The sequence below is a fragment of the Oncorhynchus nerka genome, linkage group LG26, assembly GCF_034236695.1.
Source record: "Oncorhynchus nerka isolate Pitt River linkage group LG26, Oner_Uvic_2.0, whole genome shotgun sequence".
NCBI classification, from domain to species: domain Eukaryota; kingdom Metazoa; phylum Chordata; class Actinopteri; order Salmoniformes; family Salmonidae; genus Oncorhynchus; species Oncorhynchus nerka.
Window position 1 is genome coordinate 39,974,141 of NC_088421.1, and position 25,342 is coordinate 39,999,482.

Sequence of the window (25,342 nt, forward strand, 5' to 3'; positions counted from 1 at the left end):
GTTTAATGGTCATCATTACATAGCTAAAGCCCTGGTTTAGACCCAAACAACTAAAGGGCCACAATCAGTAGAAAAATGAGGAATGTTCCAGATAGAAACGCCATTAGAGCCTACATGTCAGAGAAGACAATTTGTTCTTCATGTATAGAACATATCTGAACATTCTACATGACGCCCTGCTTGATGCTTCAGGAATACTGTTCCATTTACAAATAACCATATCGGACAACACTGATCACGATTTGGGGTTTTGATAACAGCTTTGGTTCCAGTTAAATTGAATCAATTTAAAAAAGGGCAGAAGACATTAACAATGCTATATTTGTTCTGTTTATTTTACAAGAAGTGACCAGTAAGACATGTTGGTTCATTTAAAACTACACATTCGCAGCTTTGTCATCTGGAGTCAGTAAGCAGATGGCCTGTAGAGTATAGGAGTCCCCAATATCTAGGAACTACTTCCAAGCACAAGAACCATTACTCTTGATACAGGCAAGGTTTCGGCCATTGTTTGTCCCCCAGTCCATCCACAGGCATGAATCTGTGGTGCTGATTGGACAGGGGAGCGAAGTGCAGTGGATGATCTGTGGAGCAGAGAGAGACCAAGATCACCGATTATGATACCAATACTCTAGCGCATGTGTTTTGCCAATGTGACCAGAGTAATATACTCCCTTTTAGTAAATGTGCGGTGTAAATATTGGTGTACAGTAATATGACCATTTCCCATCACACACACACCTTGCAATCACAGCCACTTTGGTAGCGGTGAGTCAAGCTTTTCTTTTGTGCAGCACTCAAGTCCTCCCAGGGCGGATTATAGCCACACAGTGTTACAGACATCCTTCCAGTCTCCAGCTTGCCTACAGATAGAGGAGATAGTGAGTCAATGTACCATGGGGAAAGTGCCCCACGGTTTCATAACTGTGACCTTAATTGCCTACAGTCTGTAAGCTGTCAGTGTCTTAACGACCATTCCAAAGGTGCACGTTCATTAATTGTTTATGGTTCATTGAACAAGCATGGGAAACAGTGTAAACCCTTTACAAAGAAGATCTGAAGTTATTTGGATTTTTACGACTTATCTTTGAAAGACAGGGTCCTGAAAAAGAGAAGTTTCTTTTTTTGCTGAGTTTAGTGTTGGTCCCATGTTTCAACGGCCAAAATAAGAGATGAGAAATTAGCTTTCTTGTGAAATTTCTGCCAAGGTGTGCACAGATTTGTTTACATCCATGTTAGTGAGCATTTCCGCTTCCCCAAGGTAATCCATCAACTTCACAGGTGTGGCATATCAAGAAGCTGATGAAACAAAATCATTACACATGTGCACCTTGTGCTGGGGACAATAAAAGGCCACTAAAATGTGCAGTTGTCACAGTGCCACAAATGGCTCAAGTTGAGGCAGCATGCAATTGGCATGCTGACTGCAGGGAAGTCCACAGAGCTGTTGCCAGAGAATTTAATGTTAATTTCTCTACCATAACCCACCTCTGTTTTAGAGAATTTGCCCTTCATCCACCACTATCACCTCATGTTAAGCATTATAATGCATGGCCCCATGTCACAACGATCTCCCCATAATTCCTGGAAGCTGATCATTTCCAACTTCTTCTAAGAGCCTGCATACTCACACATGTCACGCATTGAGCATATTTGGGATGCACTGGTTCGAAGTGTTCCAGCCAATATCCAGCAACGTCGAGCTGAACATGCCACAAGCAACAGCCTAAATTACACGTAGGTGATGTGTTGAGCTGCATGAGGCAAATGTTGGTCACACCAGATACTGGTTCTGATCCATTACCTTTTTTTTTTTTTAAGGTACCGTATCTGCGACCAACAGTTTACAATCTGTATTCCCAGTCATGGGAAATCCATAGATTAGGGCCTAATAAATATATTTAAATTTACTGATTTCCTTATATGAACTGTAACAAGGTTAAAATTTTAGAAGCGGTGGCATTGATATTTATGTTCAGTAGATTAATGAAAAGCTAAGACTCATGAACATGTAACATGTTATTCTATATGATGTGCACAAGGTAAGAGACATTAGAAGGTAAGGGGTTCTTCTAAAGAGAAGATAAACATTTATGAGCGCTGCAAGTAGCCTAGTGGTTAAAGCGTTGGACTAGTAACTGAAAGGTTGCAAGATCGAATCCCCGAGCTGATAAGGTAAAAATCTGTCGTTCTTCCCTTGAACAAGGGGCAGTCATTAAAAATAAGAATGTGTTCTTAACAGACTTGCCTAGTTAAATAAAGTTACTTAAAAGTAATATCAAGCTTTGGCAGACCTCATGTTAACATTTGCCAATATAACTCAATGCCAAAGTCCACATCAAATTGTTTTGTGGTTTACTTGTAGCCCTGGTTGTCCTGAATATACAAGTGCTAAAACACTTGAGGTGAAATCTAAGGGCTGGACATGCAGATATATGGAAAGCTGATTTGTGCTGGAGTCTGAGGACAGAGGGTTAACCAGTATTGGCAACAGAACGTGAGTAACGTAGTGAGAACCTCACCTGTGAAGAGATACTCCTTGTTGAGGTCCAGAGTCACACCGCATGCGGCTGGGGATGGTGCAGTGAAGATGGTGTGGATAACCTGGTCTGGGCATTTGAACATCTAGCCAATCACAAGGAGAACAGAGGATCTGTCAAACATCTACATATATCATTTGGAACCTCACCGACTACAGCTCTCAGGCACTGTCAGTCTTCACCCTTTGATATTCACAGATCTGTAAGGTGCAAGCGATCATTTATTCCAGTTACCACACCCAGCCTCAAGGACAGCTAGCTCATGACTAAAGGTTAGTAATGATGTAAGGCACCGTGGGAGTGTAAGTTAAATGACTTTATACATTCAAATATAGAAATGCAGCAACCTGTGACATCAGAGGGCCAACTAACTATCTGTTAGAGAATGTAGCTTTAATGAAGTGGCAGCTGAGTTCATATAGAGGATGTCAACTGACTTGGACCAACAGGAACGTCAACACTTTAGGGAGAGGCTTTTTATAGAAGTATACTAATTTCATATGGTGGAAGCTCCACAACGACACTGCTTATACCTATCCAGATCTGTAGACATTGAAGGGCTGGAGCCAAGAGGAAGCGAGAACTGGGCTCAGCTGTCAGACTGGGGTTCAGGGGGCTTCAATGTGTCAGTGCAGGAAGGAACAACCACTTAATAAAAAGGCTGATCATACCTTGATCTGTTGGATGTCATACTTGATGGCGTTAGACACCATTTTCTTTCCAACCACCTTCGCCCTGATCACTAGAAGAGGGAGACATGGATTTCAATCATGTTCGTTAAACCATTCTGGTACACTGGTCAGTCACACTGATGGTGTAAGGGTGATATGGAGCAGAGAGAACAGTGTAGAACGCTTTACAGACCCAATACCCAACAGTCTGTTCAGAATGTTTGTGCATAAGTTAATGGATGTAACATTTTGGCTAGGTTAACGTCAAAACAGATGACAGAGTCCATTTCCCTCCTGGTTCTACATTCCTAGTTCTGGTCTTCTGCTTTTAATTTGACACACCCGGTTTAAACATGCCCTCTGTAGAGGATTGGTTCAGGTAAGAAGATGCAGTACAGTAGCTGTTGCTATAAGACTAGTCCATAGAACAGAACAACGAGTCATTGGCACGTGAACTCGACAAGGCGTCAAAAGCATTCCATAGTGATGCTGGCCCATGTTGACTCCAATGCGTACCACAATTGTGTCAAGTCGGCTGAATGTCCTTTGGGTGGTGGACCATTCTTGATACACACAGGAAACTGTTCAGTGTGAAAAACCCAGCAGCGTTGCAGTTCTTTACACAAACAGCAGCTGCGCCTGGCACATACTACCATTGCCCCATTTAACAGCACTTATATCTTTGGTCTTACCCAGTCACCCCGAATGACACACACAAGCCATGTCTCAATTGTCTCTAGGCTTAAACAGCCTTCTTTAAGTCGCTCTGGATAAGAGCGTCTGCTAAATGACTTAAATGTAAATGTAAATGTTTAACCTGTCCTTAATCTACACTGATTTAAGGGGATTTAACAAGTGACATCAATAAGGGATCATAGTTTACACCTGGCCAGTCCATGTCATGGAAAGAGTAGATGTCATTAATGTTTTGTAAACATCTCCAATAAAGTGTAGTGACACTATTCCTAAAGCAACGCAGGGCTCTCAACCCTGTTCCTGGAGAGCTGCAGTCCTGTACATTTTTGCGCCATCCCTAATCTAGCGCACCTGATTCTAATAATTGGCTGGTTGATAAATTAACTCAGGTTCGTTACAAATAGGTTTGGTTTCAACATTTACAGGAGCATACCTCTCCAGGAACAAGGTTGATAGCCCATCTCACTGTCACCTATTTTATATATAATTGTGTGATGTAAATAGGCTTAATGATAATGTCCTAATTATTTCTACTACGACCACAGACAATACAACAAATGTGTGCATGCTGCGTATTAATAGCTCTCAACATGTGAAGGCTGAAAAGTAAAATGTTGCCAAAATTGCCTTACCGATTTCTGCATCGCAAAAAGCTTTTTGGGGATGCGGAGGGGAGCATTTGCAAGCATCTGCGATGTCTTCGACCCGCCACAGGAACAGCACGAACAGAGTAATGAAACAACTGCCTACATACCGCGTCATTTGGAAACGAATTACGGTTACCCAAATATCACAAAAGGAACCGAGTAAACGGATAACTCTTAGAAGTATTTTCCCCGCAACGTAATCATCCGCTATTTATTGCAGGCTGTGAGCTCCTCCTCCAGCCAGAACCCAGTGTGTGGTAGGCTGAGCATTCTATTAATCCAGAACCGTATCCATTCAATTAAAAATAATCCTCTGACTAATGGCTCAACCACAGGCTCAACATGCCCAGTTGCCATAAATTGACGATGGAACTGAAAGACCCGTTTTGGGGGGGCATTCTACACTGTTCTCTCTTTGTACATCTCAGTGCTAGAGGTGTCACTACAGACCCTGGTTCGATTCCAGGCTGTATCACAATCTGGCCGTGATTGGGAGTCCCATAGGGTGGTACACAATTGGACCGGGGTTTGGACGGGGTATGCAGTCATTGTAAATAATAATTTGTTCTTAACTGATTTGTCTAGTTAAATAAAGGTTCAATATAAAAATAGGCTAAACCTACTGGAATTCCTTAAAGTTTTGTTTGTGAGTCTATTCAAACACACCCATTTCAAAGGAAACACGCACTCATTAAGATCAGGTGTGGACAATTACTGGGCGCAGCTAACAAACCTGAGTTAAAAAGTAAAAATGTGCTTAACAAGTCAGATAATCAGTTACGTGGACCAACTTTGTGTGCAAAAATAGTGTTTAACATGAATTTTGAATAACTACCTCATCTCTGTACCCCTCACATACAATTATCTGTAAGTTCCCACAGTTGAAAAAGGAATTCCAAACACGGATTCAACCACAAAGACCAGGGAGGTATTCCAATGCATGACAAAGAAGGGCACCTATTGGTAGATGGGAGAAAAAGCAGACACATATCCCTTTTAGCATGGTGTAGTTATTAAATATACATTGGGTGGTGTATCAATACACCCAGTCACTACAAAGATTACAGGCATCCTTCCTAATTCGGAGGGGAAGAAAACCGCTCAGGGATTTCACCATGAGGCCAGTGGGGACATTTAAACAGTAACAAAGTTTAATGGATGTGATAGGAGAAAACTGCAGATGGATCTACAACATTGTAGTTACTCCACAATACTAACCTAATTGACAGAGTGAAAAGAAGGAACCCTGTATAGAATAAAAATATTCCAAAACATGCATCCCGTTTGCAATAAGGGACTAAAATAATACTGCTAAAAACTTTTTGTTCTGAATACAAAGTGTTATGTTTGGGGCAAATCCAATACAACACATTACTGAGTACCACTCCACAAATTTTCAAGCATAGTGGTGACTGCATCCTGTTATGGGTATTCTTGTCATCGTTAAGGACTGAGGAGTTTTCGGATAAAAAATAAACCAAATTTAGCTAAGAGCAGGAGAAATCCTAAAAATAAACCTTGTCCAGTCCGCTTTCCACCAGACACTGGGAGATGAATTTGCCTTTCAGGAGGACAGTAGCCTAAAACACAAGGCCAAATCTACACTGGAGTTTCTTACCAATAAGTCGGAGCATGTTCCTGATTGACTGAGTTACAGATTTGACTTAAATCTGCTAGAAAATCTGCTAGAGAACTTGAAAATAGTCTAGCAATGATCAACAACACATTTGACAGAGCTTTAAGCGTTTTGAAAAGAATAATAGGTAAATGATGTACAATCCAGGTGGGGAAAGCTCTTAAAGACTTAACAAAAGATACCCACAGCTTTAATCGTGGCCAAAGTTGCTTCTACAAAGTATTGACTCAGGGGTGTGAAAACGTATGTAAATTAGATATTTCTGTATTTAATTTTCAATAAATTTGCAATGATTAAAAAAAAACATATTTTCACTATGGTGTAGTCTGTGTAGATGGGTGAAGAAAAAACATGAATGTAATCCATTTTGAATGTAAACTGTAACAACAAAATGTGGAATAAGTCAAGTGGTATGAATACACAGGGATGGAATTGAAGGATTTTGGACACAGGCCATTTCTATCCCTGGGCCTACATGATGCAACACTGCATAAAACAAACTCTGTCCTGTTGTATTGTCTAATCACAGTTGTCTCTGTGTCTGTGTAAGGAAAACTCCCCTGTTATTCCAGTTTTAAAATAAAATTCATATGAGAAAGGTTGCTGCAGTATGACAGGGTTTTCATCCTCCCAATAGGGCCAGGAGTTTTTCCAGTTTAAATCTATGTGACCTGATTAGAAAAAATAGCCCATATAAAATCATTCTGCTACTGATTCATCACTATGTCATACCCTACACACAGAGATTGACTTTAAATTCTGAAAGGCACTTGGCCAAATCAGCAGTATTTTATGGTTGCTGAAGATTATGGTCGTTTACCCGATAGTTGTTAACACGCAGAAATGCCATAACTTGTCACTTCGCCCCCACTTACATGTACAGATTACCTCAACTAGCCTGTACCCCTGCACACTGACTCGGTATCGGTGTCCCCTGTATATAGCCTCGTTATTGTTATTCTTATTGCGTTACTTTTTATTATTACTTTTTATTTTAGCCTACTTGATAAATATATAAATAAATATATATTTTTTAAACTGCACTGTTGGTTAATGGCTTGTTAAGTAAGCATTTCACGGTAAAGTCTACACTTGTTGTATTCGGCACATGTGGCAAATAAAATTAGATTTTTTCGGTCTCTTAATTAAACGACAGGGAGGAAGCAGAAAATCTGTTTTTCTGGACTGCTACATCGAACACATAATCCAAACTTTTGCAGAGGGTGATTTCAAGATTTCAACGTGCAGCTCACGTCTGACAGGGTATATACACTAGACTGTATCACATGGTGAAACAACAGCTTCCCATTAATTTTCAATGAAAGTAAAGCAGTGCGAAATGGACTGGCCAGGGACCATTGGGAGATGCGAGCATGGGAGAGGGAGCTGAACAGGGCGGGACTAAAGTTGGGCAAAGCTGATCATCAAGCAAATATTTGGTGATATTGCTTGCGAGTAAACAATTAAACCTCACCAGAGCTTCCAACCCCTACTTGATTGGTTGACAATGGCTGTTGATACCTAACACTGCTTAGCATGCTTGTTAGCACCCACATGAGGGCGAAGCTAGCATGGCTAGGTGAGTTACCGCTATATAGTGTATCTCAGCTGGGGTAGCAGGATAAAGTGGCTCGCACTCTGCTCGCCCTGACTAAAAGTTACACATATTTTGTGAAGCTCCTACTGGAATTATTTACAGTTTGGTTGTATTTAGTTTTTTTTTATCCTCTGCCTAATGGGACAACCACAAAGCAGGCTCAACTTGCCTGGCTGCCATAAAATGTCATAAACTGTCCGTCTTTCACTTAAACAATGGGGATGATTTAGAAATGTCAGTTTTAGGCTACGCCTATTCGAATTCCTTACAGTGTTGTTGCTTTCAGTAAAAAAAAAAATCGGGTAACTTTAGAGCAGGAGAAGAAAATGTCCCCACCACTCAGGGACCTGTGGTGCCACCTCTTTGACCAATCAGATTCACGGAAATCACAGGTCACGTGGGTCGGGTGTGGCACACATTTTTTAGTAGTCTACACCTTAAGTGTAAGAGTCGATGACCACGCCCCACAGAAATCTAATTGGCATAATACAGAAATCTCTATCAAAATGTGTCTGTTCAAGCTAGAGATATCAGTTTATTTGCATGGTGTGGTGGAGATTCAACACCAGGGACACCTGATGTCAATATGAAATGAATCACTCTTTATTATGATGTCTGGAGATGTTCACAAACTCAGTCCAAGCTTGATGAAAACTCTGCCAAGGGTGTTCCCTTTCAGTCCTTATGTAATGCTACACAAACCAGTCATACAAGAATAATTTACATTATTAATTTTTAACATTGGTTCCTGCATGTGACTGAGTGACACCTCAAGGCTTCTTCTCTCAAAGCTGAGACCTTGAAACTGAGATACTGCTTTTTTTTATTCCCAGAGCAATGTTCTGGGAATACTGCTAATTGATCTGAGGAGGAGGAGGTCACAGTCAACTGCACAAAACAAGATAGAGTGAGAGGAGATGCTGTGTACAATTCAAGGCTATCTCTGCAGACAATAAAATGTTGCCTCACACTCCCTCCTTTTACCACTTCTGTGGTAACGATTGTAACATTTTAAGGTAATCATTCATTTATGGCTTAAACTGTCAAATGAGGTTCTATTGCAATACTTCTATTAAAGTAAGTTAAATCAACACATAAAACCAGATAGTTTATCCTTTCAAACCCTTCATTCTAGTAAGTCAATCAGTTACACACATGCTTCATTACACAATTTAATTTATGGAAATACTATCATCATAATGAAGGTCAAATCTACAGGCAAGTTTGTACTTCTATCAACAGGAGTGAATCTATTAAAACACACACACATCCACAAGGGATCCGTAGACTCAGAGGTAAATAAATCTCTCAATGTTTAATCATTGTTTCCATAGCTCTTACCACAATCGGGTTGTGTTGACATCTGTTCTGTATTAACTTTCTCTGGGACGTCAAATAGACAAAATATCAAATGTGTTGTTTAACAAATCCACTAAGTTGGTGCTGACTTATCAATTCAATATTCGGTACTTAAACATTTACTTGGAACTACTTCAATTCTGGACTGGTGTTATTAAAACTATCGAATTGAGTGAAAATAATTGGAAAGGGTGAAAAACATATGCTTCCACTGTGTCCCTTACACCCTGAGTTCAGTGAGTACCACTCACTTTCATTGGAGGGTTATCTATTGGTCCACAGGAGGCTTATCTTTAACCCAAACACCAGATGGCAGCCTTTCATTTAATATCAGTCCCAAGGCTCAATCCCTCTGTTCATCATGTGGCCTTGTATTGAAACCTTAGATTCTTCAAATTACTAAGATATTGCAATATTAGAGTGATATCTGAAAGCCACTAATAACACATACTGTCAACACTCATGAAATTGGACATCAACTGATTGTCTTTATTACTTTCAACTAGGACCCTTCTACTCTTTCTTGTAGAACAACCACTACTGCTAATACACACAAATCACTCTCAAACAATGTTCTGCTTTTACCCGTATTGTAAGGTTTAAAAACGAAACAAACATGGCACATTTCTCCTTATTGTAGGGCATTGTTAACGGGTTAACTTATAAGTAGGGCTGTGGCGGTCACGACATTTCGTCAGCTGGTGATTGTCAAGCAAATAACTGTGGGTGTCAGGTAATTTACCGTTAATTAACATGAACACATTCAGCATCTCCTGGCTTCCACATATAGCCTACAAGCCACTGACGCAGAATTTTGGAACATTTACATTAGACAAAGTATAATAAATCCATGTAATATAGACTACACCATCACAATAAATCCATCATGTATTTTAGACAGTTCTAAAGAAACATGAAATTAAGAAAAATAGTATATTTCAGAAGAACGGAATAGCATACTGAGTTGTCCTTATGTCAGGTCCTGATCTGGCTATGCCATATGGTTGTGGGCTGCACTAGTTCATTTAGCAGACAAGTTTAGTTTATAATTCCGTGAAATTATTTTAGATTATTTTATAGTATGAAGAATCAAATTTAACAAAGCTGAATAAAATAACATTTATATTTTCTCCAAACGATTTGAGAGTGCGCACGTGCGGCTATTCTGTGTTGAGCGGTTAACAAATAAATAGGTACTCCTATATACTTAATTTAGAGGTACTAATGAAACTGTAGTTGTTCAACAAACGTTGGGCTATATGTTTTAATACATTGTAAGCTTGCATTATGCAACTCTAATGTTGATTTGAAAAAAGTCGCTTGAAAGGCATGAGATCTGCTTTGTTTTGTTGCGCAGGCTGTAAACACTTCGTCACTCTCTCATTCACAATTTGAGTAGCTATTGATAATGCCTTAAATTTCCCGGAGGCATCCCCTTTGTGTGGCCATAATGCACCCTAAAATATCCATGTCTTTTACAGCCCTTCTCCCTAAATGCTGCCCGCTCTGAAGCACCTCTCATTCACACGGCTCTCCATCAAATGATCGGGTCTTTCTCATAGGATACAGGCGACGGCAGACACATTGGGGACGCAACTGTGCACGTCCTTATCCAATTCTGAGGTGCATATTGAAGATATTGGAACAACTGTCCACATTTACTTTTCGTCAGCCAGCAAGATGAGTAGGCCTAACAAACAGCAAAAGCACTAGCCTATGTCAATCTACTATCCCCCATATTACAACAGTTTACCTATTCTATTTTGTGCTAGACATAAATATTCCAAACATAGTCTGGGACAGTTGTGGAATGCGATATAGATCCCAAATTAGTACTACCACTAGCATTAAAAAAACGTTTTTACGCAATGAGGCTGACCCAGCAGATCATAGTGTTTTGCTTAAATGTTGATAAACTATTAGGCTATTTATTCACATAATAAGTGCAGCAATGTGCACACGACAGTATGCTTTAAGCGCAAACGTTCCATTAGCGGAAAACACAATTCTCAAAAGTGACCAAAAATGCATTTATGCGTTTAATGCTTTTATTATAAAGGTGCATTTTTATGGTAAAATTATCTGCCCCAAACTTGAAACCTGCGCGCTGCATACAGTATGTATGCCAGTTAGGCTCTACACTCGAATTAATGTGCTTAATTTTAGACATTTGTGGGCCACTTTAGTTGTGATACAAACCTGACCATAGAGAGCTTTTATTCTCTATGTTGGTTAGTTGGATTAAGGGTGGGTTATCTAGGTTAATTATATTTCTATGTTGGCCTAGTATGGTTCCCAATCAGATGCTGCTGTTTATCGTTGTTTCTGATTGGGGATCATATTTAGGTAGCCATTTTCCCATTGTGCTTTGTGGGATCTTGTCTAGGTATAGTTGCCAGTATCAGCGGCACATTTCGTTAGTGCGCTTTATTGTTTTTGTTCTTAGTTTTTCTCTTCCTAATTAAAAGTATGGAAACATACCATGCTGCATCTTGGTCCACTCCTTATAACGTTCATGACAACTACATGAGGTGTGCGCCTATGAATCAAAAAAGTGCCCCCCCCCCAAAAAAAAGGCATTGGGCATCATTCACAAGTGATAATAAATCATTCACAAGTGTGATAGGCTCATATTGTCACCCATCAGACTATTCTTGATTTGATCTTGTCTTTACATATACTAAATATATGTGAAATTTGTTTTGATTTAGACCATTTTCATGCACCTGTTTTGAAACAAGGTCAGGGGAAATAATACATCTCTGCACTTGAGTTTGAGTTTATTTTATTTTTACAGGGACAGTGGACATTAATCAACGTTTCAGTAAAAGTGCCGGTTTTAGCCAGCCGGCAAATTTTCAACCGCAGTCCCTGGACAGGTTATTAAAAACAATACAAAAACAATCATACAAGCAGTGAGACAATCAGAGCAACATAGGAGCACAGACAGAGCAACATAGGACAAGCAAGTGCAGACGAGCAACATAGGACGTACAGACAGAGCAACATAGGACAAGCAAGACGTAGCGTACAGACAGAGCAACATAGGACAAGCAAGGCGTAGACAGAGCAACATAGGACAAGCAAGACAGAGCAACATAGGCAAGTACAGACAGAGCAACATAGGACAAGCAAGACGTAGCGTACAGACAGAGCAACATAGGACAAGCAAGACGTAGCGTACAGACAGAGCAACATAGGACAAGCAAGACGTAGCGTACAGACAGAGCAACATAGGACAAGCAAGACGTAGCGTACAGACAGAGCAACATAGGACAAGCAAGACGTAGCGTACAGACAGAGCAACATAGGACAAGCAAGACGTAGCGTACAGACAGAGCAACATAGGACAAAAAGCAGCGTACAGACAGAGCAACATAGGACAAGCAAGACGTAGCGTACAGACAGAGCAACATAGGACAAGCAAGACGTAGCGTACAGACAGAGCAACATAGGACAAGCAAGACGTAGCGTACAGACAGAGCAACATAGGACAAGCAAGACGTAGCGTACAGACAGAGCAACATAGGACAAGCAAGAGTAGCGTACAGACAGACAGTACAGACAGAGCAACATAGGACAAAAAGACAGCAAAGACAAAAAATTCAGACAGAGCAACATAGGACAAGCAAGATGTAGCGTACAGACAGAGCAACATAGGACAAAAAGCAGCAAGACAAAATTCATAAAAGCAACAAAGTGTTTCCACACCTCACAAGCTACAGACAACATGGAAAGCGGCAGTAGTTGAGAAATAAATATAGTAGGCCTAGCCTATAGAAACCTGAAGGGAACCACCTCTTTTTAATAGAGGCCATCACATGTTTTCATGTGCAATTGTATATCCTATAGAAATGTTGTGCGACATGACCCCATGGGCTCTCATGAAGTGTTTGATTAGGTTTTCGATTACACTTACATTGATGTCAGAGTGATTAGAGAAACAATATATTGCAGAGTACCAGGCAGTTAGCAAGTTTGGTAGTCTACTAATGACCATCAGCAGCATCAGTGCCCGGAGAAGTGTAATTACCGTGACTAAACTAATGTGCTAATGCAGGGGGCCACACTGCACCACCGTAACTGGCGAGGCCCCATCTTCTCCTGGATCATCTGCAGTGTGACACGGGGATCCAGGTATCTCTCAGCAACCTTCACTGCAGTGGGGATGGTTAGAAGAACTTGGTACGACCCTCTCCAACGGGGGTCCTGACAACTCTTTCTCCTGAAGTCTTTGACCACCACGAGATCACCTGGGATCAAACAGTGCCCAGGTCCACCTGCCAGGTTCAGCAAAAACCCCTTCACCCAGGGGAGAGTGGAGGCTCTGGACCTCAGACCGTCGCTGGAGGCTCTAGACCGCAGACCATCGCTGGAGGCTCTGGACTGCAGACCGTCGCTAGACGGTAGACCGTCACAGGCAACTATACCTAGACAAGATCCCACAAAGCACAATGGGGAAATGGCTGCCTAAATATGATCCCCAATCAGAGACAACGATAAACACCTGCCTCTGATTGGGAACCATACCAGGCCAACATTGATCATTAATCACCTAGATAACACACCCTAGTCACTGTCACGTCCCAACCAATATAGAGAATAAACAGCTCTCTATGGTCAGGGCGTGACAGTTGACTTACTGAAATTCAGTAGACGTGTCCCTCAGACGTTTGCCGGATCAGGTATCTTCCCTCGGGCACCTCTCAGTAAAAGTCTGGTCTGGGCGGGTCCAGGTCGTCTTTGGTCAGACAGGAATCTCCCTCACGCTGTCACACGGAATGCGCCACCAGTGTTCCCTCACAGACCTTCACTGACGCCAAGATCGTGACAAGATTTAGATGAGGTTCAGGGTTTTAGATGAGGTTCAGGGTTTTAGATGAGGTTCAGGGTTTTAGATGAGGTTCAGGGTTTTAGATGAGGTTTAGGGTTTTAGATGAAGTTTAGGGTTTTAGATGAGGTTCAGGGATTTAGATGAGGTTCAGGGATTTAGATGAGGTTTAGGGTTTTAGATGAGGTTTAGTTCTACCTGGTTTGTTAGAGAGGCATCCATTAAAGAACAGGCTGTGTTCTATTAGACAGCTAACTCTCAATCCACGATATGGCAGATAATGTAAAGACATAACACATATGTTTTTTATAACACCAGACTAATTGGTCATGTAATAAGCTGCACTGGTCAACCAAAACAGCTCCCACAATCTTATTATTATCAATTCATTTCAGCCAATCATCATTCATTTGTTTCAGTGCCATACATGTTGAGTGCCCTTCCCCCTTAAATGTACCCAAAGGGCTAATATCAATAACGTGCATGTCAATCTCTCCTGGCTCAAAGTAGAGAGAGATTGACTGCATCACAACGTGTCTGTGAGAGGTATTGACGTGCTGTGAGGACACACGTGCACACACACACACACACTCTCTCTCACACACACACACACACACTAAGATTGTAGTATTGTACATTTTATATTGTAAATGTGTAATATTAGAGTAATAACGTAGTAATTTATTGTATGATGTATTGGTTTATTTATGATGTAGGGTGTTGTTTTGTTGTGATGTAATTGTTTTGTTCCTGTTTGGATCCCAGGAAGAAGAGCTGCTAAATACTCAAAATACTAAATACTTTTGCAGAGCGTCAGACACTCCTATTAATTTCAAGTCAAATCAAATGTTATTCGTCACATGAGCTGAATACAACAGGGATCAACTTTACCGTGAAATACTTGATTACGAGCCCTTCCCAACAAAACAGAGTAAAACAATTATTATGAAAATAGTAACACAAAAGGAATAAAATACACAAGATTGGAGCTATATACAGGGGTACTAGTACCAGATCAATGTGCAGAGGTACGAGGTATTTATGTACACAGTCATAGTACACAGGGTAATGTGACTAGGCATCAGGATAGATAATAATAAGGTATTTGAGGTAGATATGTACATGAAGGCAGGGTAATGTGACAAGGCATCAGGATAGATAATAATAATAATGTATTTGAGGTAGATATGTACATGAAGACAGGGTAATGTGACAAGGCATCATGATAGATAATAATAATGTATTTGAGGTAGATATGTACATGAAGACAGGGTAATGTGACAAGGCATCATGATAGATAATAATAATGTATTTGAGGTAGATATGTACATGAAGGCAGGGTAATGTGACTAGGCATCAGGATAGATAATAATAATGTATTTGAGGTAGATATGTACATGAAGGCAGGGTAATGTGACTAGGCATCAGGATAGATAATAATAAGGTATTTGAGGTAGATATGTACATGAAGGCAGGGTAATGTGACAAGGCATCAGGATAGATAATAATAATAGTAAAATAAAGAGCAGAGTAGCAGCATATGATGTGTAAAAGTGTGTGTGTGTAGTGTATGTCAACATGTGTGGGTTTTGTGTGAGAGTGTACGTTCAGTGTGCGTGTACAGTATGTACTGTGTATTTATTTAGAGTCGTGTGGATGTGAATATTGTCATTGTAAGATAGGGTCAATGCATGTAGTCCGAGTCACCAATTAATTTACTATTTAGTCGTCTTATGCCTATTAAGCATTTTTATGACTTGGGGGTAGAAGCTGTATCAGAGCCCGTTGGTCCAAGAGCTGATGCAGGGACTTTAAGGCTTACAGGGTTAGAGTTGACCCAAGTATTTTCTTCTACAGAAAACCACAAAATTGTAAAGAATTCCAGTTAAAAAAATGATCTTTCTGGTTTATACCCATTTTTTAAGTGAAAGATGGACAATTTATGTCCATTATGGCAGCTAGGCAAGTTGAGCCTGCTCTGTTGTTGTCCCATTAGGCAGGGAATTTTTAACAGAAAACAACCAAACTGCAAAGAATTCCAGGGGCGTCACAAAATACATTTTTTTAAGCCTGCTACACTGGAAGTGTAACTTTTAGTCAGGGCGAGCAGAGACACATTTATCCTATTACTCAGGCCGAGATACACTATTTAGCGGTAACTAACCAGCCTAACCACACCAGCTTCGCCCTCATGTGGGTGATAACAAGCTAGCAAGCATGCTAGGTAGTGCTACACATTGTCAGAAAACTAGATTTTTCAGCTTCTTTCCTGTTGTTTAATTAAGAGACCGACAAGTTCTGGCATTTCTGTGTGTAAACAACAATTTTCCCATTTTCAGGCAAGTTACCAAAATCATCAGTTAACCAAGAAAGGCTGCAGGCTTGGCCAATGGGGATGTCCCTTTCAGACCTTATCAATCTCTGTGTAGGGTAAGACAGTGATTAATCAGTTGCACAACGGTTTTATATGGGCCATAATGAGAACAGAGTTTGTCTAATCAGGACACCTATGAAATGTATTAAAACAACTAGAAAAGGACATTTACAGAAGTAAATGTGGTATGCTTGCTAGTCTAGAAGTATTTATTGTGAAGTAGTACTTATTGTAAAGTAGTAGTAGTTGTATTGGTAGTGATGGCAGTAGTAATGGTAGTAATATAGTGTTTTATAGGCTACGTGTTCTTTATAGTGAGATATTTTGGGGTGGTTGAAACTTTTAAACAAGATTACAGGGTTTTCTCTTAATGCAACTCCGTGCAGTCAACGGCAATATCTGTTTTAGCTATAATTCCAGGAGCCGCTTGTGGATTTGACAGCTCTAACACGGTTCCACCTCAGACACCGCCAAAACAACTGCTATGCGAATGTTGGCTAAAGAGGATCTGATTGAATAGAGCCCTAAGTCTCTGAGAGCTTTGCACACCTAGATTGGGCAATATTTGCCCAATATTTGCTAGACAGCCATTTTCAAGGACATTTCAGTCAAAACTAACGTGACCAGTCAGGAACTTTGTAGATTATTGTATTTCTGAAAGGTGCATTCCTCTCCCAGTGTCTGGTGTAAGCAGACTGAAGCAGGTTTTTCTTTAGGATTTGACCTGTGCATAGCTCCATCCTGTATCTTTTAATCCTGAAAAACTCCCCAGTCTTTGCCAAGGTCAAGGATACACATACCATGATGCAGCCACCACCATGCTTGAAAATAAGGAGGCAGTTACTCAGTGATATGTTGTTGGATTTGCCCCAAACTTAATACTTTGCATTTAAACCAAAAAGTGTATCATTCAAGATGTTTTTTGCAGTATTACTTTAGTGCCTTTTTACATACAAGATGCATGTTTTGGAATATTTTTATTTTCACTGTCATTTAGGTCATTATTGTAGATTCACTACGATGTTGATCCATCCTCAGTTTTCTCCCATCACAGCCATTGATGTCCTTAGTCATTTTAATATCCCCATTGGCCTTGTGGTGACACCCCACAGCAGTTTCCTTCCTGTCCTGCAGCTCAGTTCAGAAAGACGACTATCTTTTATGTCTGGGTGGTGTTATACATAATCCACAGCATAATTGTTAACTTTGTTACCCATCTACCAATCACTGCCCTTCTTTATAAGCCTTTCAAAAAGCTCCCTGTTCTTTGAGGAACCTTGCAGATGTATAAGGAACAGAGGAAGGGTAGTCACTCAAAAACCACTATTTCAGTCCATGTCATTTATGTGATTTGAGCCAAATGCTTTCCCTTAACCTAATTTAGGCTTGTCTAAAGGTGGTGAATACTTTACAACTAGTTTTTATTCATTTGTCTCTATTTTGGGGGATCCCTATTTTTTGTTAATTTGTCTGTATTTTTTGGAGGGGATCCCTATTTTTTTCAAAATCGATTTCAATCCCGCTAAAAAAAAAAGAATAAAATCCAAGGGGTGGTGAATGAATACCCACTGTAAACATTCCACTGAACAGGTTGATGTTTGTCATGAGTCTTGTCCTGGAGGCAGACCTGGGCAATTTCCCCTTAGGCCAGCTGCACAGTCAAAATTATAACAATTCATTAAGGAAATTAGCTTTTTTATCTTAATTTAAGGTTAGCAGTGTGGTGAAAGTGAAGTTTAAAATCAGATTTTATGCCTGTGCCCATCTGCAATGTGGACTCCAGTACAAGATTGAAGAGAAACGCTAACCTGCACTGTGAAACAAATCAACCAGGTTTACCATCTACGTTGCAGAGAAATTGAATATTTTTGTCCGTAGTAAGATAAGCAGAGAAGCCATTCAATTGAATAAAGCAGTTATAGTGAATTCAACCCAGTGATGTCAGTCAGTGTGGCACTTTTACCACTGCTAATAACATAATAATCCAACTGGCTGAATATGGCAATTGTATAACAACCAGTTTGCAAGACATCCTCAGTTTCCTAATTCTATTAGCACAGGAACATACCATTGTGCATAAAAATGAACAGAATATTCATCCACTGAAGAATATACACCAAGAATAATGTTCTGGCTTATAAAGCAAGGAAGAAAGAATCAAAGTGATTTAATTTGGTCAATGTCATTACATAGCTAAAGCCCTGGTTTAGACCCAAACTACTAAAGAGCCACAATCAGTAGACAAATGTTGAACGTTGCTGATAGAAATGCCATTAGAGCCGACATGATTCCTTTCTTCCTGTCAGAGAAGACAGTTTGTTATTCATCTGAACTTTCTACATTGTGCGCTGTTGAACACACCCCAGGATTTAAGGATGGCATTTTTCAGGAACTGTTCTATTTCGAAACAACCACATGGGCCAACAACACAGAACCATTTTGGGTTTCAATAACACCTTTTGTTTGTTTAAAAACTTGTAACAAATGAACGGCAGAAGAAATTAACACTTGGAGCACTAGAATTCATTTGTAGTTCATTTTATTGCATTTTTAGAAGTGACCAGTAAGCACTTTTATTTAATATAAATCATAATATTTAAAAAAATTAATTGCAGGCATCTTTAAATAACAAAGCAAATGGCCTGTAAAGTACAAGGTGTACAGTATATTGCTGTACAGTAATGACTAATTCCCATCACACACACACACCTTGCATTTGCAGCCTCTTTGGTAACGGCAAGTCAAGCTCTTCTTTTGCGCGGCACTCAAGTCCTCCCAGGGCTGATTATAGCCACACAGTGTTACATACATCCTTCCAGTCGCATCCTTCCATACATCCTTCCAGTTTGTTGCTTTCAGGGGAAAAAATCTCTTGGGGTAACTTTACAGCAGAAGAAAAAAAATGTCCTCACCACTCTGGGACCTGTGGTCCCACCTCTTTGACCAATCAGATTCACAGAAATTACAGGTTGTGCAGAGTGCGCTCTGATTTATATAGACATGTGCCATCATCTTCCCACTGGTATTATTTTAACAAACAGGAAAATAACTCACTCCCAATAGACAAGCAAAAAGTCTTTAAAGAAATGTTGTAGCAGCCTACACCTCAACGTTAGAGATCTGACATGCTGTATCAGTCTGATCAACTGTAGGCCTCTATACACCCTGTCCCATCTGGCCAGAAGAAACAAAGTGGTGGTAACAATGTTGTAGCAGCCTACACCTCAACGTTAGTGATCTGACCTGCAGTATCAGTCTGATCAACTGTAGGCCTCTATACGCTCTGTCCAATCAATCAATCAATCAAATGTATTTATAAAGCCCTTCTTACATCAGCTGATGTCACAAAGTGCTGTACAGAAACCCAACCTGAAAACCCAAACAGCAAGGAATGCAGGTGTAGAAGCATCTGGCCAGGGGAAACAAAGTGGGAAAGTTATGTATTTATAACCTAAGACAATGTATTTGTCTTATGAGAAAATGTGAATGTGATCAACTTCTTTAATCCAAAATTCAAATAGTGATGAAATAAGTGACAGGTCCATTAACACAGTCTAGTCTAATTACAAATGTATATAGGCCTACACAGGGATGGAATTTAAGGATTTGGGGCATTGGCTGTTTCCATCCATGGGCCTACATGATGCAACCCTGCCTAAAGCAAGCTCAGTTAGTTCTATTGTCTAATCACAGTTGTCTGTGTAACAAAACCCCCTTTTAAAATATAATTCATATGAACAAGTACAAGGTTTTACTATAACTACTGCTCTCCACACCTTTTCTATGCAATTACTGTCCAGACTGTCCATATTTTGGACTCTGATATTGCTCGTTCTGATAATTATTAATTGTTTTACTTTTTAGATTAGTGTGTTGTTTTTTAATTTATAGATATTACTTCACTTTTGGAGCTAGAAAACACAAGCATTTCGCTGCACATCGATGTACACAACCAAACAAACTTTGATTTGAAGGTTGCTGCAGTTTGACAGAGTTTTCATCCTCCCTATAGGCCCAGGAGTTTAAAACTGTGATTAATCCCTATGTCATATCCTATCCAGAGATTTACTTTCAGGTCTAAAAGACACTTTCCCATCGGCCAAGTCAGCAGTATTTATTGGTTGCTCAAAGATTATGGTCACTTAACCGAAAATGTGAGTAAAGTCTCAGAGAGGTCAGAGAGTAGTTTGGCCAAAGAGGAACTCATACCGTTTTACCCAATTCAGCCTCCACAAGGAGTATTTACAACTGAATATGATTGAAGGAATGACCCCATCTAGTGGAGGAATAATAGACATGGTTCATGAGGGCTTTTAGAGGAGGGTAAGTACTATACAGAGAAACACAGTAGACCTAGATAGACATGGTTCATGAGGGCTTTTAGAGGAGGGTAAGTACTATACAGAGAAACACAGTAGACCTATATGGTGCATCCAAAGATGGCGTAGCAGTCAGACGTCTTGTCGTGTCGTGTCCCTTGTATATATCGTTTTTTTTAAACATATTTTTCTTCGCATATCTTTTAAAACATTTTGCTAAACCTCAACTTCCAAATACTCTCCTGCAACCCGCCTCACCCAATGTTGCTATATTTACTTCGGATCCGGAACCCCTCAACTGAAGCTAGCCAGCTAACTACCAGCTATCAGTCAGCAAACCATTGCTAGCGGTCTTCAGCTAACCGGTCATCAGCTAACCTTTAGCTCGGAAAGCTCTCGCCAGTTCGAACAACGCGACTCTAACCAGAGCATAACGGACCTATTATTTTTTTATCCCCGGATTCCCACCGCAAACGGAACATTTTCAGCTGGATCTTCACAACTAGCTATCTAGCTAACCGCAACCCCGGATGATTACTCCTGGCTAGCGTTTCCACCCACTTAGCTTGAAGCTAGCCCGGCCAGAGCTCCTGTGCTACCACCGAAGCATACTCCTAGTTCCACTCTTCATACCCCTGATACCTCCTTTGTCCCACCTCCCACACATGCGGTGACCTCACCCATTACAACCAGCATGTCCAGAGATACAACCTCTCTCATCATCACCCAGTGCCTGAGCTTACCTCCGCTGTACCCGCACCCCACCCGTCTGCGCATTATGCCCTGAATATATTCTACCATGCCCAGAAATCTGCTCCTTTTATTCTCTGTCCCCAACGCTCTAGGCGACCAGTTTTGATAGCCTTTAGCCGCACCCTCATACTACTCCTCATACTACTGTGGAGGTAAACCCAGGCCCTGCATGTCCCCAGGCACCCTCATTTGTTGACTTCTGTGATCGAAAAAGCCTTGGTTTCATGCATGTCAACATCAGAAGCCTCCTCCCTAAGTTTGTTTTACTCACTGCTTTAGCACACTCTGCTAACCCTGATGTCCTTGCCGTGTCTGAATCCTGGCTCAGGAAGGCCACCAAAAATTCTGAGATTTCCATACCCAACTATAACATTTTCCGTCAAGATAGAACTGCCAAAGGGGGAGGAGTTGCAGTCTACTGCAGAGATTGCCTGCAAAGTAATGTCATACTTTCCAGGTCCATACCCAAACAGTTCGAACTACTAATTTTGAAAATTACTCTCTCCAGAAATAAGTCTCTCACTGTTGCCGCCTGCTACCGACCCCCCTCAGCTCCCAGCTGTGCCCTGGACACCATTTGTGAATTGATCGCCCCCCATCTAGCTTCAGAGTTTGTTCTGTTAGGTGACCTAAACTGGGATATGCTCAACACCCCGGCAGTCCTACAATCTAAGCTAGATGCCCTCAATCTCACACAAATCATCAAGGAACCCACCAGATACAACCCTAAATCTGTAAACAAGGGCACCCTCATAGACGTCATCCTGACCAACTGGCCCTCCAAATAAACCTCCGCTGTCTTCAACCAGGATCTCAGCGATCACTGCCTCATTGCCTGTATCCGCTACGGAGCCGCAGTCAAACGACCACCCCTCATCACTGTCAAACACTCCCTAAAACACTTCTGTGAGCATGCCTTTCTAATCGACCTGGCCCGGGTATCCTGGAAGGACATTGACCTCATCCCGTCAGTTGAGGATGCCTGGTCATTCTTTAAAAGAGACTTCCTCACCATTTTAGATAAGCATGCTCCGTTCAAAAAATGCAGAACTAAGAACAGATATAGCCCTTGGTTCACTCCAGACCTGACTGCCCTCGACCAGCACAAAAACATCCTGTGGCGGACTGCAATAGCATAGAATAGTCCCCGCGATATGCAACTGTTCAGGGAAGTCAGGAACCAATACACGCAGTCAGTCAGGAAAACTAAGGCCAGCTTCTTCAGGCAGAAGTTTGCATCCTGTAGCTCCAACTCCAAAAAGTTCTGGGACACTGTGATGTCCATGGAGAACAAGAGCACCTCCTCCCAGCTGCCCACTGCACTGAGGCTAGGTAACACGGTCACCACCGATAAATCCATGATTATCGAAAACTTCAACAAGCATTTCTCAACGGCTGGCCATGCCTTCCACCTGGCTACTCCAACCTCGGCCAACAGCTCCCCCCCCCCCCCAGCAGCTACTCGCCCAAGCCTCTCCAGGTTCTCCTTTACCCAAATCCAGATAGCAGATGTTCTGAAAGAGCTGCAAAACCTGGACCCGTACAAATCAGCTGGGCTTGACAATCTGGACCCCCTATTTCTGAAACTATCCGCCGCCATTGTCGCAACCCCTATTACCAGCCTGTTCAACCTCTCTTTCATATCGTCTGAGATCCCCAAGGATTGGAAAGCTGCCGCAGTCATCCCCCTCTTCAAAGGGGGAGACACCCTGGACCCAAACTGTTACAGACCTATATCCATCCTGCCCTGCCTATCTAAGGTCTTCGAAAGCCAAGTCAACAAACAGGTCACTGACCATCTCGAATCCCACCGTACCTTCTCCGCTGTGCAATCTGGTTTCCGAGCCGGTCACGGGTGCACCTCAGCCACCTCAAGGTACTAAACGATATCATAACCGCCATCGATAAAAGACAGTACTGTGCAGCAGTCTTCATCGACCTTGCCAAGGATTTCGACTCTGTCAATCACCATATTCTTATCGGCAGACTCAGTAGCCTCGGTTTTTCGGATGACTGCCTTGCCTGGTTCACCAATTACTTTGAAGACAGAGTTCAGTGTGTCAAATCGGAGGGCATGCTGTCCGGTCCTCTGGCAGTCTCTATGGGGGTGCCACAGGGTTCAATCCTCGGGCCGACTCTTTTCTCTGTATATATCAATGATGTTGCTCTTGCTGCGGGCGATTCCCTGATCCACCTCTACGCAGACGACACCATTCTATATACTTCCGGCCCGTCCTTGGACACTGTGCTATCTAACCTCCAAATGAGCTTCAATGCCATACAACACTCCTTCCGTGGCCTCCAACTGCTCTTAAACGCTAGTAAAACCAAATGCATGCTTTTCAACCGTTCGCTGCCTGCACCCGCACACCTGACCAGCATCACCACCCTGGATGGTTCCGACCTTGAATATGTGGACATCTATAAGTACCTAGGTGTCTGGCTAGACTGTAAACTCTCCTTCCAGACTCATATCAAACATCTCCAATCCAAAATCAAATCAAGAGTCGGCTTTCTATTCCGCAACAAAGCCTCCTTCACTCACGCCGCCAAACTTACCCTAGTAAAACAGACTATCCTACCGATCCTCGACTTCGGCCATGTCATCTACAAAATTGCTTCCAACACTCTACTCAGCAAACTGGATGCAGTTTATCACAGTGCCATCCGTTTTGTCACTAAAGCACCTTATACCACCCACCACTGCGACTTGTATGCTCTAGTCGGCTGGCCCTCGCTACATATTCGTCACCAGACCCACTGGCTCCAGGTCATCTACAAGTCCATGCTAGGTAAAGCTCCGCCTTATCTCAGTTCACTGGTCACGATGGCAACACCCATCCGTAGCACGCGCACCAGCAGGTGTATCTCACTGATCATCCCTAAAGCCAACACCTCATTTGGCCGCCTTTCGTTACAGTTCTCTGCTGCCTGTGACTGGAACGAATTGCAAAAATCGCTGAAGTTGGAGACTTATCTCCCTCACCAACTTCAAACATCTGCTATCTGAGCAGCTAACCGATCGCTGCAGCTGTACATAGTCTATCGGTAAATAGCCCACCCATTTTTACCTACCTCATCCCCATACTGTTTTTATTTATTTACTTTTCTGCACTTTTGCACACCAATATCTCTACCTGTACATGACCATCTGATCATTTATCACTCCAGTGTTAATCTGCAAAATTGTAATTATTCGCCTACCTCCTCATGCCTTTTGCACAGAATGTATATAGACTCCCCTTTTTTTCTACTGTGTTATTGACTTGTTAATTGTTTACTCCATGTGTAACTCTGTGTTATCTGTTCACACTGCTATGCTTTATCTTGGCCAGGTCGCAGTTGCAAATGAGAACTTGTTCTCAACTAGCCTACCTGGTTAAATAAAGGTGAAAAAAAAGACATGGTTCATGAGGGCTTTTAGAGGGGTACTACACAGAGGTAGACAAGTACACAGAGAAACACACTCATAGGGCTTTTAGAGGAGGGTAAGTACTACACAGAGAAACACAGTAGACCAGAACCGATGCTCCTAGTGACCAGGGACTTCAATGCAGGCAAACTTAAATCAGTTTCTAACAAATTTCTACCAGCATGTCACATGTGCAACCAGAGAGGAAAAAACAAAAACTCTAGACCACCTTTACTCCACACACAGAGACACATACAAAGCTCTCCCTCCATTTGGAAAATCTGACCATAATTCTATCTTCCTGATTCCTGCTTACAAGCAAAAACTAAAGCAGGAAGTACCAGTGACTCGCTCAATACGGAAGTGGTCAGTTGACGCGGACGCTACGCTACAGGACAGTTTTGCTAGCACAGACTGGAATATGTTCCGGGATTCATCCAATGGCATTGAGGAGTATACCATCTCAGTCATCGGCTTCATCAATAAGTGCATCGACGACGTCGTCCC

General features: G+C 41.5%; 1 protein-coding gene across 1 annotated transcript; it reads right to left on the minus strand.

Annotated features, from left to right (window-relative positions):
- Positions 1 to 312: 312 nt before the first annotated feature.
- Positions 313 to 4,761, minus strand: LOC115120325 (metalloproteinase inhibitor 2-like). The gene is made up of 5 exons (XM_065010665.1): positions 4,540 to 4,761; positions 3,212 to 3,282; positions 2,523 to 2,625; positions 742 to 863; positions 313 to 584 (listed from the first exon to the last, which is right to left on the minus strand). The coding sequence occupies exons 1-5, from the start codon at positions 4,667 to 4,669 to the stop codon at positions 456 to 458; spliced, it is 555 nt and encodes a 184-aa protein (XP_064866737.1). The 5' UTR covers positions 4,670 to 4,761; the 3' UTR covers positions 313 to 455.
- Positions 4,762 to 25,342: the final 20,581 nt, after the last annotated feature.